The following is a 13,942-nucleotide window of genomic DNA, read 5'->3' on the forward strand; positions in this document are numbered from 1 at the left end:
TTCAAGCCTGGCCCCGGCTAAACTGCAACAAAAAGATAGCCGGGCGTTGCGGTGGGCGCCTGTAGTCCCAGCTACTCGGGAGGCTGAGGCAGGAGAATCGCCTAGGCCCACGAGTTGGAGGTTGCTGTGAGCTGTGTGACGCCACAGCACTCTACCCGAGGGCCATAAAGTGAAACTCTGTCTCTACAAAAAAAAAAAAAAAAAAAAAACATATTATAAAGCTGCTTTCCGTAAACATTATATTTATTCTCAGAGCCTTCACTACTCCTGTGTCCTCACCATGCCTGGTAGGTACCTAACAAAGGACCCTCTGTGTCATTCTGATCATAATTCTTCCCTTAGGGGACCCTCTTCTTCCCCCTCCCGGATGGGACTGGCTGGCTATATGCTCTGCATGGGACTTCAGAGCTCCCCAAAGCTGCAGGCAATATCTACCATGAAGTGCCATGTAAGACACCCTACACTGAGCTCCTGCCCATCACCAACTGGCTGAATAAGCCCCAGAGGTGAGGGATGGTCATAAGGGGGGTCAAAGTGGGGAGATGGAGGGAGTACTTTCACCAGCTGGCCTGGACTTCCTTTGCTCGAGGCCTCTGGAGGCTGTTGAGGGGCTCAGAGAGCCAGAGACAAAATTCCCTGATGTGGACAGGCATTTCCTAAACTCTAAGCCTCTGGAGAAATTCTCCTGTTTGGTGCTATTACTTGTAAATCTCCTAGAATGCTACCTGACACAAATTAAGTGTTCAATAAGTGTTAGCTATTATTATTATGAGAATGGTAGTCATCATTGTTATTACTGAGTATCTGTCTTATCACCTAAGCCACTGGCCAGAGAAGGAAGCCCTGGACCTTGTACTTACAGTAGGAGTAGAGTGGAATGCAAGCATCGAAGAGCTTCAGGCCAACCAGCCAGGTCCCCTTCTTTTACAGCAGCAATTCTCAACCTGTGGGAGTTGTAACCCACAGGAACTGTATTAAAGGGCCACAGCCATTAGGAAGGTTGAGAACCACTGTTTTACAGAGAAGGAACCAAAGACTGGGAGACACGGTGCACTCTACTGAAGGCCACCTGCTTATCTCAGTGGGTAAAGGCCCAGATGCAAGTCTGAATCCTGGTTCTGCCAGTAACTAGTTACGTTTCCTGAGCGTGTTATCTTCCTTCTCTTGGCCTCTGTTTCCGCTGAGTGAAATGGAGCTGATAGTGACATGTACCGCCTATGAATTTCGAGCATTAAGTGCCTGTAACATATGCAGAGCACCCTTTTAGTACCTGGCACATAATAAGTGGTCAGTAATTACTAGAACCCTGGACCCCATGCACATTCCATAACATCAAGAGCAGATATAGCACTTGCCCTTGTGTCCTTTGGGTAAAGGGCCTCATTTTCTCTCTCCTCTCTCCACGTGCTCCTGTGCTGCCCCAGATTCCGAGTCATGGTGGAAATGCTGAAACCAGAGAAGCCAGACCTAAGCATCACTATGAAGGGCCTTGACTATATTGATGTCCTGTCTGGCTCCAAGAAAGACTACAAGCTGAATTTCTTTTCCTACAAGGAGGGACTGTACTCTGCAAAGGTATCTACATGTTGAAGGCATTGCCCTGGCACTCTGGAGGTTTGACCCTGAGGTTGATCCTGGTGTTAAGAAATAAAGGTGGCCTCCCACTGTCATTGCTCCAAGGCACCACAGGGTCTTTCACACATAAGCTATTTTGCCAAATTCATTCATTGGTTCAACAAGTGCCCACTGAGCACACACACCATGTCCTATACTAAGGGCCGGTGACATAGTCATGAACAAAAACAGACACAGTCTCTGTCCTCATGGAGCACACAGTCTCGTGGAGAGAGATGCAGTTGCTCAAATGATTGCCCTGTAAATGTCTAATTACCAAATGAGATAAGTGTTTTGAAGAAAAGGCATATGGATGGACCTGTAGCTCAGGGGAGAGAGGTCAAGGCTGAAGATAGTATTGGGGTGTCATTCATTTAGACATGTAATTACTTTAACATAAAAACTAAACACTACAGGAGTCACCTTGGCTCAAGGAGTATCGTGCCGGCCCCATATACCAGAGGTGGCAGGTTCAAACCCAGCCCCAGCCAAAAACTGCAAAAAAGAACAAAAAAAACAGAACTCTAAAAACTAAACACTACAATCAAAAGACAAAGAGTATCAGAAGCACTTTTTTTGAGACAGAGTCTCATTCTGCTACCCTTGGGTAGAGTGCCCTGGTGTCATCATAGCTCACAGCAACCTCAAACTCTTGGGCTAAAGAGTTCCTTATGTCTCAGCTTCCCCACCACAAAACCCATATATTATTTGTTCTATTTTTTAGTAAAGACAGGGTCTCAGTCTTATTCCACCTGGAGCTCAAGTGATTCTCCCCCCTCAGCCTCCCAGAGTGCTAGGATTACAGGTGTGAGACACTATGCCCAACCCAGAAGCACTTTAAATTTATGACACAAAAAGGTTGAAAATAAAAAGCCGGGGCTGGGCATAGTGGCCCACTCCTGTAATCCCAGCACTTGGGAGGCCAAGGCGGGTGGATTGCCTGAGCTCATGAGTTTGAGACCAACCTAAGCAAGAGTGAGACCCCGTCTCTAAAAATAGCCGGGCATTGTGGCAGGCACCTATAGTCCCAGCTACATGGGAGGCTGAGGCAAGAGAATCACTTGAACCCAAGAGTTTGAGGTTGCTGTGAGCTAAGATGCCACAGCACTCTGCCAAGGGTGACCAAGTGAGACTCTATCTCAAAAAAAAAAAAAACGGGTGGCACCTGTGGCTCAGTGAGTAGGGCGCCGGCCCCATATACCAAGAGTGGTGGGTTTGAACTCGGCCCCAGCCAAACTGCAATCAAAAAATAGCTGGGCGTTGTGGCAGGCGCCTGTAGTCCCATCTACTCAGGAGGCTGAGTCAAGAGAATCACCTCAGCCCAGGAGTTGGAGGTTGCTATGAGCTATGATGCCACAGCACTCTACCGAGGGCAATAAAGTAAGACCTCTGTCTCTAAAAAAAAAAACAGAAAGAAAGAAAGTGAAAAGCCAGACTTTATAAAGAACTATTACCACCTAACAATAATAAGATAGACACCCCAATGTATTAAAAACAGCATAGTCATTTCACAAGAGTGAAAATGTGAGTGACCAATAAGGACACAAGATGGTGCTCAACATCATCAGTTACCAGGGAAAAGAACTTAAAAGGTGCGCTGCGCATCAATAAGTCAGCTGTAGTATAGTATAGCAAGTGTGTAGTCTGGAGTCAACCCTACCTATATTCAAATCCTGGTTCTGACATTCTTTTGCATTTGACCTTGGGCAAGGTCCTTGACTTTACTAAGCCTCGGTTTCCTCGCCTCTTAAATAAAAAGATGGGGTGGCATAGTAACAGTGCCTGCACATTGCGTGAATAAGTACACCTGTGCCCGGCACACAGTAATCATCTGTTACATTGAGCGCTAGATGCTGTCGTCGGTGTGGTGGGTGTTAACTATTCGCGCAGCAGCAGGAATAGGAGTAAAGCCCACGAGAGCTTGAACCTCCAGAGGCCTTGCTTGTTCCAAGGCCAGCAGCCGTCAGTGCTGGGCAGAGCTGCTCTGGCCTCTCAAGCAAGCCCAGGGTAACTGAATAATCTCTCACCTGGAAGAGGCCAGATGAGACATCTAAGTAGAAAGGCTCAAGGGATCCAGATAGGCTGGGAGGGCCGTGCCAGCCTGGCACCTGCGCTTCATGTACCTGGTTGATGCCAACAAAAGGAAGGAGCTCCTGGAAAAGTGAGAGGACCCTCAGCTAACCCCCACTCTGCCCTCCTTCCTCCCTCCCTCCTGTGAATGCAGGTGATCTTCCGAAATGAAGCAACCGGTGAGTTCTTGTTCTACACGGTGACTTTCAAGGTCATCCCTTCAGGCATCATCAAAACCATCGAAATGGTGACCCCAGTCCGGCAGAATACATCAGCCTCCATCAAGGTGGAGAACCCCCTGCCATACTCGGTGACCTTCTCCACAGAGTGCAGGGTGCCGGACATCAGCCTGCCCTCCCAGTTTGTGGTGCCCGCCAACTCGGAGGTACAGCCCTGGCTGCCAGGGTTCCCCTGAGGGCTATGACAAAGGCTTCTGCCCACGGGGCCCCTGAATGCATGTTCCCAGGGTGGGCCAGCCCTGGCAGTGGTCAGGAAGCCAGGTGACAATCACCCCCAGTTCCTTTCGTAAGAACTGGGGCCCTTAGCTGTGGTTCGTATGAGTACATTGGGCTCCTTTACTATGAACCTGCTCTCTACTGTGTGTTTATTTGCTTTCTCCAAGCTAGAGATATTTTCCTTTTTCTTTGCTAATTATAAAAGTAGCATGGAATATGTGTGGTGAAAAGGAAAGCCTGGCCCATGATAGCATAGCAAGCATCTCTCGCTCACACCCACCCACAGGTGTGTGCTCATATATATCTTTGCTTCTTCATAGACTAGTTCAGAAAGGATGCACAAGAAACTTCTGCTAGTAGTTGGGAAGACATTCTTTCCCTATGTAAAAGAAATGATACTATACCATATCTAATACTTTATGTAAAGGAGATCGTACTATATAAATCCCTTTCTTTCGCTCACTATTGTGATCGTGCCAGCCATCCGTGTTGCATGCCACTGAGGTTCATACGTCTTATTGCTGTAAAATGTCCCATTGTTGAGCAGTGCCTGTGGCTCAGTGAGTAGGGCCCCAGCCCCATATACTGAGGGTGGTGGGTTCGAACCTGGCCCCCGCCAAACTGCAACAAAAAAATAAATAAATAAAATGTCCCGTTGTCTGAGTCTCTCACAGTTTTGACGTCCATTCTGCTGTGACCAGACATTTGTGGTGGTTTCAGGGTTTCACTAGCCCGAAAAATACTGCCGTGGATCTTACTGAGCACGTGTTCTCCTAATGTGCGTGGCTGAATGTTTTTCCACACTAGGAATACCTAGGAGTAGAACAGCAGGTCATAGGTGTACCTACCTTTAACTTCTGTTGGTACAGTAATTGCCCTTCAGTGATGAGAGTTCCTGATGCTTAGATTTTTTAAGATTTACTAACCTGATAAACTCTGGGTACATTGATAATTCCTTGTAGTCTTCATTTCCCTTTTATCAAACAAAGTGATTTCAGTTGGGTAACATTTCATGTAGGATATCTGTATCTGTGATCATGAGTGAGACTGGACCACCATCTTCTTTTCTCCTCCTATCGTTGTCCAGTTTGGGTATCAGTTTTGCTGGCTGTAGGAAAAGAGGCAGACATTTTCTCACTTTCTGGATTCTGCGAAAGAATTTTTAAAAAGATTGAAGTCATGTCTTCCTTGCACTCACAGATGAAATCACCTAAGCCGAGTGGGATTTTTTTTGTCAGGGAAGGGAAGATTGTCTACTAATTGACCACTACTATTTAATTCCTTTATTGAGTTATTGAACTACTTAGACTTTCTGTTTCTTCTCGAGTCAGTAATACGAGCATGTCTGTTTCATCCGTAAATTTAAAATATTAGTATAGTTGTTAATATCTTATGACCTTTTGGTGTGGCATTCCTTTTTCATTTCTAATAGTTATTATGCCTTTTATTTCTGTTTGTTGGTCACTCTTACCAGATATTTTCTTCGAAAAACCATCTTTCGGCTTTGTTGATAGTCTGTTGTATGTTTGTGTTCTAGTTACTTGGTTTTCTCTCTTCCCTTTACTTCCTTCTTTCTGCTTCCTTTGGGTTATTGGAGCTTTACCTGATTTCTAAGTTGAATGCTTAGTATTTTCCCATCTGGTCTTGATTTTCTAATATATACATTTAAAATTATAAATATGGCTTTAGCAGTATAATATGAATTTTGATTATAGTTTTTATCATTCAGTTGAAAATGTTCTAACTTTCATGATTAATTCTTCTTCTTTACTAATGTTGATTAGAAGAGTTTCTGTTTTTACTACAGCCCTTTTTTAAAGCATGAGAGTTTCTTAATTTCCAAATATATGTGGATTTTTCTAGTGATTTTTTAAAACTTCCTTTGTTGTCAGAGATCATATTCCATATTATTTCTGTCTTCTAGAATTTGGTTAGACTTTTATGCTTTTATGGCCCAGTGTGTGGTCTTTTTATAATTTTTCAAAACCTCTACATATTTTTTAAAAGAATATGTTTTCCGGGTGGCGCCTGTGGCTCAAGGAGTAGGGCGCCGGTCCCATATGCCGGAGGTGGCAGGTTCAAACCCAGTCCCGGCCAAAAAAAAAAAAAAAAGAATATGTTTTCCATTTGGGGGTTCAGTTTTCCATATCCTTACTGATAAATTTGTCTGCTAGTTTATCAGTTTTTTAAGAGAGTACATTAAAGCACTCCACTATAATGGGTTTCTCGCTGTAGTTTGTCATGATTTGCTTTATATACTTTGAAGTTGTTTTTAGTAAAAGAAAAAAATTACATAGCCAGGGGCTATGGCTCATGCCTCTAGTCCCAGCTACCCGGGAGGCTGAAAAGTAAGGATTGCTTGAGTCCAGGAGTTCAAGGCTACAGTCATCTACGACAGTGGCTCTGCATTCCAGCCTGGGTGGCAGAGCTAGACATTGTCTCTAAATAATAAAAAGACAAAATTATAATATGTTTTATTATGAAAAAATTTTTTTGAAATTGTTTTTATTGTGAAGTGATTCTCTTTGTCTCTCATATTGTTTTTGCCCTACAGTCTATTTTGTCTAATGTTAACTCAGCTTTCTTCTGGTTAGTTCTGCATCGCATTTTCTTTCTTTTTTTTTTTTTTAGAGACAGAGTCTCACTCTGTCGCCCTTGGTAGAGTGCCATAGCATCCCAGTTCACATTCTCTTGCCTCAGCCTCCCGAGTAGCTGGGACTACAGGCACCCACCACAATGCCCGGGTATTTTTTTGTTGTAGTTTGGCCGGGGCTGGGTTTGAACCCACCACCCTCGGTATATGGGGCCAGCGCCCTGCCCACTGAGCCACAGGCGCTGCCGGTATCGTATATTCTTTTATCATCACACTTTCTACCTTTTTATCTCCTTACAATTTAGATGTTTCTTATAAGGAGTATACAGATGAGATAGACTTTGTGGATTACTAGAATTCTTTCATCTTTGATGGTCTGATACATGTGTAACCTACAAATAAAGCTTTGTGATACTGGAATTTCTTTAAGGGAAATTTTCTGACTATTGATTAAACGTATTTAATGGCTCTAGGACTATGTACGTTTGCTACATCTTGTTGGGTCTATTTTTATAAATTACATTTGTGTATGTATTTGTCCATGTCATCTCATTTTATTAATTGTGGCAAAAATCATCTAACTTTTTACACTGTGTTCTTTTCTGTTAACCCTTTATAACTTCAGTGACGTCCTCTTTTTATTCTGATCTTTTCAATAAGAAGAACTAGTTATTTTTTTAAGAACCTACTCATATTAAAATAAAATTTTAACTATATAAAAGCGTATGAAATAGAAAATCAGAGTCCCCACAATCCCATTTCCCCCACCTTAACATAACTGCTGGTGATGTCTTGTTATAATGTATTCTTATAATCTCTCTTCTATACAGATGCAAACATAACTCTTCATCATAAAAATGAGCTCAGACTTTACATACATTTCTGGAACCTCCTTTCTTCCATTTACAGTATCATCAACACCTCTCATTTCAAAGATCACTGTTCTACCGGATCCTTTCAGTGTCTACATAGGATGTAATATTCTACCAAAGTGAGAAAACTGCAATCTATTTAACCAGTCTGCTACTGGTAACACATTTGACTTGTTCCCCGTGCTCTGCTATTATAAGCAGTGCTTTTTGGTTCTTGCTTTGTTTTGCTCTGGGTAGAAACAGAGGAAGGAGAAAGCCTCTCCTAAGAGATGGCAGAATCCAGGGAGCGGTTCTGAGATGGGCTATGAGCAAAGAGGGGGCTTCTTGACCTTCACCCAGCCCCACCTCAGAAGTGTGCTTCTCAAGAGAGGACCCTGAGTCTGTTTTTAGATTCATAGAGATCCCAACCGTGGAAGCATCTAGACTAGAGAAAGCTAGAAGAGGTACAGGGGAGGGAGAATGGGCTGGTTAGAACAGAGGCTCCTCAGGCTTGAGGTCAGTGTGAGCATTTGCTTGTGAAGGACACTGGGTGGCAGGTGATGGGTCGCACTTTCAGCAACGGTGGCCTCTGTCTTCTCTTTCAGGCCATGTTCACATTTGAATTCCAGCCCCTGAAAGCTGGAGAAACCTTTGGGAAACTAACTTTGCACAACAGTGATTTGGGTTACTACCAGTATGAGCTCAGTTTGAAGGCCCTGCCAGCACCTCCTGAAAAGCCCATCCACTTCCAGACAGTTCTTGGCAGCAGCCAAAGCGTCTTCGCAAAGTTCACCAATTATACACGGCAGAAGACAGAATACTACTGCAGGGTGAGCACCCCTGCCTCTCCCTCTGCCTGCCCCTGGCCAGGAGCCTGGCTTCTAATACAATGGGAGGAGGACACAGCTGGCCCAGAAATGTCCAGCTCAGAGAGAGTTGTTGTTTCATTGTCATGGTGACCCCGCTTTGAAGGCCTCAATCTAGCCCAGAAACTTCCAGCTAGAAACAAATAGTACCAGGCCCAAGTTCTTCCTTTTCAGACTTTCTGTCTTAACTAGCTGATGTGGGGGCAGCGGGGAGGAGTTTGGCTTCTAACAGCAAACTCAGTGGTCAACAGAGGGAGACAGTATGGCTTAGCAGTCCTGAGCACAGGCTGGGAGCTCAGACACACAGCGGCTGAATCCTGCCTTACCACTTACTCTCTGTTTGGATCATTTATTTAAGCTCTTGAAGCTTATCTGTAAATGAAGATAATAAGATTGCTGTAGGAATTTTCTTAGAGTCTATTCCAAATACATTAGCTCTCATAGCAGTTGGAATATAGGCATAACTACTAAAACAGAAACCAAAAGAACAGCAATATAGAAGTTTATTCCTCTTAAATAAAAATCTGGGCAGAGGCAGGGTGAGCTGGAATGGCAGCTCCGTGACTTCTGATACCCATACACTTTCTGTCCTGATGCTCCACTCTCCATAGGGAGTTGCTGCAGTCCACACGGGCCACAACAGCTGACCATGACACTCACATCCTAGCCAGCTGCGGGGGGGGGGGGGGGGGGGGGCATTGCACACATCACTCTCTCTAATATTCCATTGAACAAAACTTCACAGGCCCACACCCATCAACGAGGGCAGCTGGGAAATGTAGCCTTTATGCTGGGTGGTCAGCATACCCTGAAATGGGGGGAGGGGGTCTCGGGATGGAGTCAAGGGTCAAAAGCACTCAATCACATCAGTCAGGGGAGGCTAGAACTTCCCAGTATCACAGGGGCTTAAAACAAACCAACGCTCATGTCTCATATGTGCCATTTATTCAGTGAGGGTCCATGGAGCACTGCTCATCTCAGTCACTCAGGCTCCTGGCTCAGAAGCAAGCACCCCCAAATGCCCCCAGACACAGTGCCAGAGGGGAGAAAGACCCTGTGTTGAAATGGCAGCTCCGGGCTGTAGTATGGAAGTGACGCCTGTCTCTCCTGCTCATGCCCAATTGCCCAGAGCCAGCCCTGCCCATCCACAGGGAGCCCGAACACTCAGTCTTTCACAGGCGTGGAAGGGGAGAAGAGCCCACTTTGGGGCAGTAGCCTCAGTACCTTATGAGCCTGCTGTGTGTCTGTGGGCATGTTAACATCTTTGCCTCCATTTCTTTATAGTAAAATAGGGATAATCATTGATAACACCCACCCTGCAAGGGAGTTACAGCCTGCCCAGCCTCACACAGAGTGGTTGCCTGATGCCTCGTAGGGGAGGCCCAGTGGGGACTTGAGCTCCTGGTACGCACTGGGATCCAGTGTGAGCCAACTTCGTTTGTTCCCTTCAGACCGACTGTTCAGATTTCCACTCGGACAAGGTCATTAACGCAGCTCCAGGAGCCCAAGGAGGCACTGAGGTCAGCGTGGAAGTCTTCTTTGAGCCCAGCCACCTGGGAGAGACGAAGGGCACCCTGATCCTGTCATCGCTGATAGGTGGGGAATACACCATCCCCCTCTTCGGAATGGCTTTGCCCCCCAAGCCCCAGGGTCCCTACCTGATCCGAGCTGGGTACAACATAATCATCCCCTTCAAGAATGTCTTCACCCACATGGTGACCTTCACCTTCACCGTGGAGAACCCCGCCTTCATCATCCGTGCCACCGACTCCGTGCGTCCCAAGAAGAGCAACAACATTTCTGTCTTCTTTGAAGGAAACCCATCGGGCAGCAAAACTCCCATCACCACCAAGCTGATCGTCAGCTGCCATCCCGGGGAAGGCAGTGAGGCTGGGATTAAATGGGTTTATTACCTGAAGGGGATCACCCCTTAGTGGTAACCAGGGTCACCTGCACCAGCCAAAAGCCATTTCCTAGGCATTAAGAGCCACACATAGTCTTAGCCTGACAACGAAGAGGGAAAAACATAATAATTCTAAAGGGACAGTTTTATCCTCCCCATGCAGTTATAGGGGCATTTATTTCCATATTGTGTGGTTTCCAAAGATAGATATGAAATGTCTACTCCATATTAAACATTATAGCTGAACACAACAGATCTGTATTTTAGAGAACTGGATCTTTGTGGCTCCCTAAATTTTATTTCTTGGCACATCTGCAGAGCTCAAGTACTTTTTAATAATTCCCATTTTTAACAAGAAGACATAGGTGTCACGCTCATGACCTTCTATCACACAGCACTTAGCAGTGCATGATGCTGGGCACTGCTGTTGGCTTTTGAAATGCCATAATGGTTTAAAGAGCCCTTGGATATGGCTGTGTTTTTGATGGGGCATTTTATCCTGCTTTCACATAAAAGCCAAATTAAGTACCTATTTTTAAAAGCAACGACCAGATAAAATTAAGGCAACCCAGGAATGTTCCCATCACTTTTCCCCTTGCCTTTTGCTCCATCCGCTTTGAATCCCCCTGTCTGTTCCCCACAAGCAAATTCTCACTGAAAGGTCTTGGAGAAAGGCTAATGGCGACACGGCTGGCCACAGCAAGCAGATGGAGGGCAGTGATTCTCAACCTATCTGCCCAGAGCCCAGCCCCTTGCCGAATTCCAACTTAATTGGTCTAGAGAGGGGCATGGTCATCGTTATACATGACAATGCTGAGGACCAGCTCCACAGATCAAACACCCACCCAGCTACATGTGCTGCAGTTGAGTCAGGAATCCCTTTCAGGGGAAGGATCGCATCCCAGTTTGATATGTTGAAACTGCACCTACTGTGTACGTACCTAAAGCACAACTGTCTAAGCCAGTGCCTTTCTCCAGCATCCCCTCCACAGCAGCCTCTTCCCGGGGCTTGCGGGGTGTATTAATAGCACCACTTCCGTTTCAGCATCCCCTGTTGAAATAAAGATTGTTAAAGACCGGCCCTGGAGTGGATCTGTTTCACTAGATGTACTCCTATGGCTGAGGGTGCCCTGCGTCCACCCGGCCCCAGCTCCTATCCCCCACAGCCCACCTGCAAGAAAGGGAGGGGACACGAAAGAAGGTGGCCACCACGAAGGAAGGCTGTAAACAATCAGGCCTCACAAATGGCCCCTGGTCCCGCACAGCAGCACCTGGTGATCTATTAAGTTCAAATGCTCAGTCCTTGCCCTCAACCTACTGAGTCAGAAACTCTGGGAGTGTGGCCCAGCAATGCATCTGTTAGGAAGCCCTTTGGATGGATGGAGACTCTTCCACATCTTTGTGCCTCTCACAACCCTCAGCCTGGTAAACCTAACCGACACCTAGTACCAAATGAAGCCTTTTCTAGAATGTTTGCAAACTCAGATCTAAAGAGTAATCCACTGTCATCTTCAGGGGTTATGTTACAAGATCTCCAGTGGCTGCCTGACACAGTGGAGAGGGTTGAACCTGTATGTCCTATACATACATACCTATCATAAAATTTAGTTTATAACTTGGACGCAGAAAGAGCTTAACAACCATAACAACTAATAAAATGGAACAAGCATAGTTATATGCCAACATCACAACTCTTGTGTTTGGGGCCATTTTTAAGTGAAATAAGATTCCTTGAACACAAGCATGAGGTCCCATGACAGTTGGTCTGGTAAACAAGACAGCCACTCAGTGACTACCGGCAGACCATTGTACACAGCATGGGACAATGGGGTGATTCATGTCCCAGGCAGGATGAAACAGGATGGGTGCAGGATTTCTAGATGCTACTTAGAATGGTAGGCAATTTAACTTACCAACTTTATTTTTAGAATTTTTCATTTAATATGTTCATTCCACAGTTGAGACCATGGATACAGGGGAACAACTGAACTGAATAGACAACTCATTGTTGAGATCTGAAGACGACACTAATGGTATTAAAACAAAGAACTAGATGATGGATTTTCCCAGTGGCTAAGTAACCAAAGACTGCTCTAAGCAACAACCTGAGAGGATGCCAAGTTCAACAAGCAAGTGTTAGGACTAGTGGTGCCAAGATCAACAAGCAAGTGTTAGAACTAGCGAACACAGTCTGAGTAAAAGTCAGTGGTTCTCAATTTTTTGTATCTATCAGAATCCCCTGGAGGGCCTGCTACTGAAACCCTGACTGCTGGACCCCACCCACACAGAGTCTGATTTGGAAGTTTTGAGTGGAGCGCAAGAATTTGCATTTCTAACCAATTCCTGGTGCTGCTCTTGCTGCTGTTTGTAGGATCAGACCGTGAAACCACAGCTCTAAAGCCTCAGCTGCACCTCCTGGGAAGGTGCTAAGATGGCAGGATCTCAGGCCCAGTCCAGAACTGCCTAATCAGAGCTGCATTTTAACAGCCCTCGAGGTGATTGGCCCATACCCTGCAGTTGAGAGGCTACTTTAAGGTCACTGGCAGAACTTTGTAGGCAAATCCACAGCCCTAACCCTCTTCATTACAGCCAAGAGAAGAGTCTTAATGGCTGGGCGCAGTGGCTCATGTCTGTAATCCTAGCACTCTGGGAGGCAGAAGTGGGTGGATTGCTTGAGCTCAGGAGATCAAGACCAGCCTGAGCAAGAGTGAGACTCCATATCTACTAAAAAAAAAAAAAAAAAAATAGAAAAACTAAGTGGGCATTGTGGCAGGCGCCTGTAGTCGTAGCTACTTGGGAGACTGAAGCAAGAGGATTGCTTGAGCCCAAGAGTTTGAGACTGCTGTGAGCTGTGATGCCACCATGACAGAATGAGACTGTCTAAAAAAAAAGGAACTGTGCTTATGACCTAGCTGATGAATTTAGCCCTCCCCCAAATGTCCCTTCTGGTGACACAAGGAAGCGACACCAGCCATTTTCTGGTGTCACTGCCAGCAAAGTGGTGCCATTGGTAGCCTGCCTTCAGGTGGCCAGGGGCAACTCCCCCCACCCCAGACCTGTTCTAGCACCCCCCAAGCCAGAGTCCAGAGTCCAAATCTTCCTGGGTCCTGAGCAAGGAGGCAGCCCTTTCTCCCTGAGACTGAGAACCCAGCTCAGATCCTGCCCCTGCGAGAACCCCCTTCCAGGCCGACTTGAGATTAGGTGGGTTTCTTCCCTTTTGATAATTCCCATGCTTCTTTGGCCTCAAAAAAGCCATAACAAAATAGTTTCCTATCTCAAGTTTAGAATGGCAAAGTAGGGGCCAGAGGCCAGACAGAGGCTTGGTGAGTTAAGCCTTCTGACACAAGCTTGTGGAAGTCACATTTGAAAGAGTCCATTCTTGGCAAAGCAAACAAGAAGACCTCTCTCCAGGGATGTTCAGGGTGGCTGTGGGGAAGGACTCCAGGGAGCAGTGTGCACAGAGGACCATGAGAATGGGGCTCCCTGGCCTTGGTGAATGTGCTGTGCTCAGTCTAACCACTTCTTTGGTTGCCTCAAGTTAGAGATGACAATACTATGAGTGAGGGCCTGCCAAATCTCAAGAAAATCCC

General features: G+C 45.8%; 1 protein-coding gene across 4 annotated transcripts in view; it reads left to right on the plus strand.

Moving 5' to 3' along the window:
• The window catches only part of HYDIN (HYDIN axonemal central pair apparatus protein), a 362,157-nt gene extending 351,562 nt beyond the window's left edge, over positions 1-10,595 (plus strand). For 3 of the 4 annotated variants that reach the window (XM_053606972.1, XM_053606955.1, XM_053606945.1), the window contains 5 exons: positions 343-506; positions 1,425-1,575; positions 3,839-4,069; positions 8,189-8,413; positions 9,901-10,595. In XM_053606972.1, coding sequence (XP_053462947.1) covers positions 343-506; positions 1,425-1,575; positions 3,839-4,069; positions 8,189-8,413; positions 9,901-10,383 — 1,254 coding nt within the window. In that variant the 3' untranslated portion in view covers positions 10,384-10,595. Of the gene's footprint in view, positions 1-342; positions 507-1,424; positions 1,576-3,838; positions 5,260-8,188; positions 8,414-9,900 lie in introns of those variants that run through there. The other variant, XM_053606963.1, reaches the window with a different exon arrangement.
• Positions 10,596-13,942: the final 3,347 nt, after the last annotated feature.

This window comes from Nycticebus coucang, chromosome 2, assembly GCF_027406575.1.
Source record: "Nycticebus coucang isolate mNycCou1 chromosome 2, mNycCou1.pri, whole genome shotgun sequence".
Lineage (NCBI taxonomy): Eukaryota > Metazoa > Chordata > Mammalia > Primates > Lorisidae > Nycticebus > Nycticebus coucang.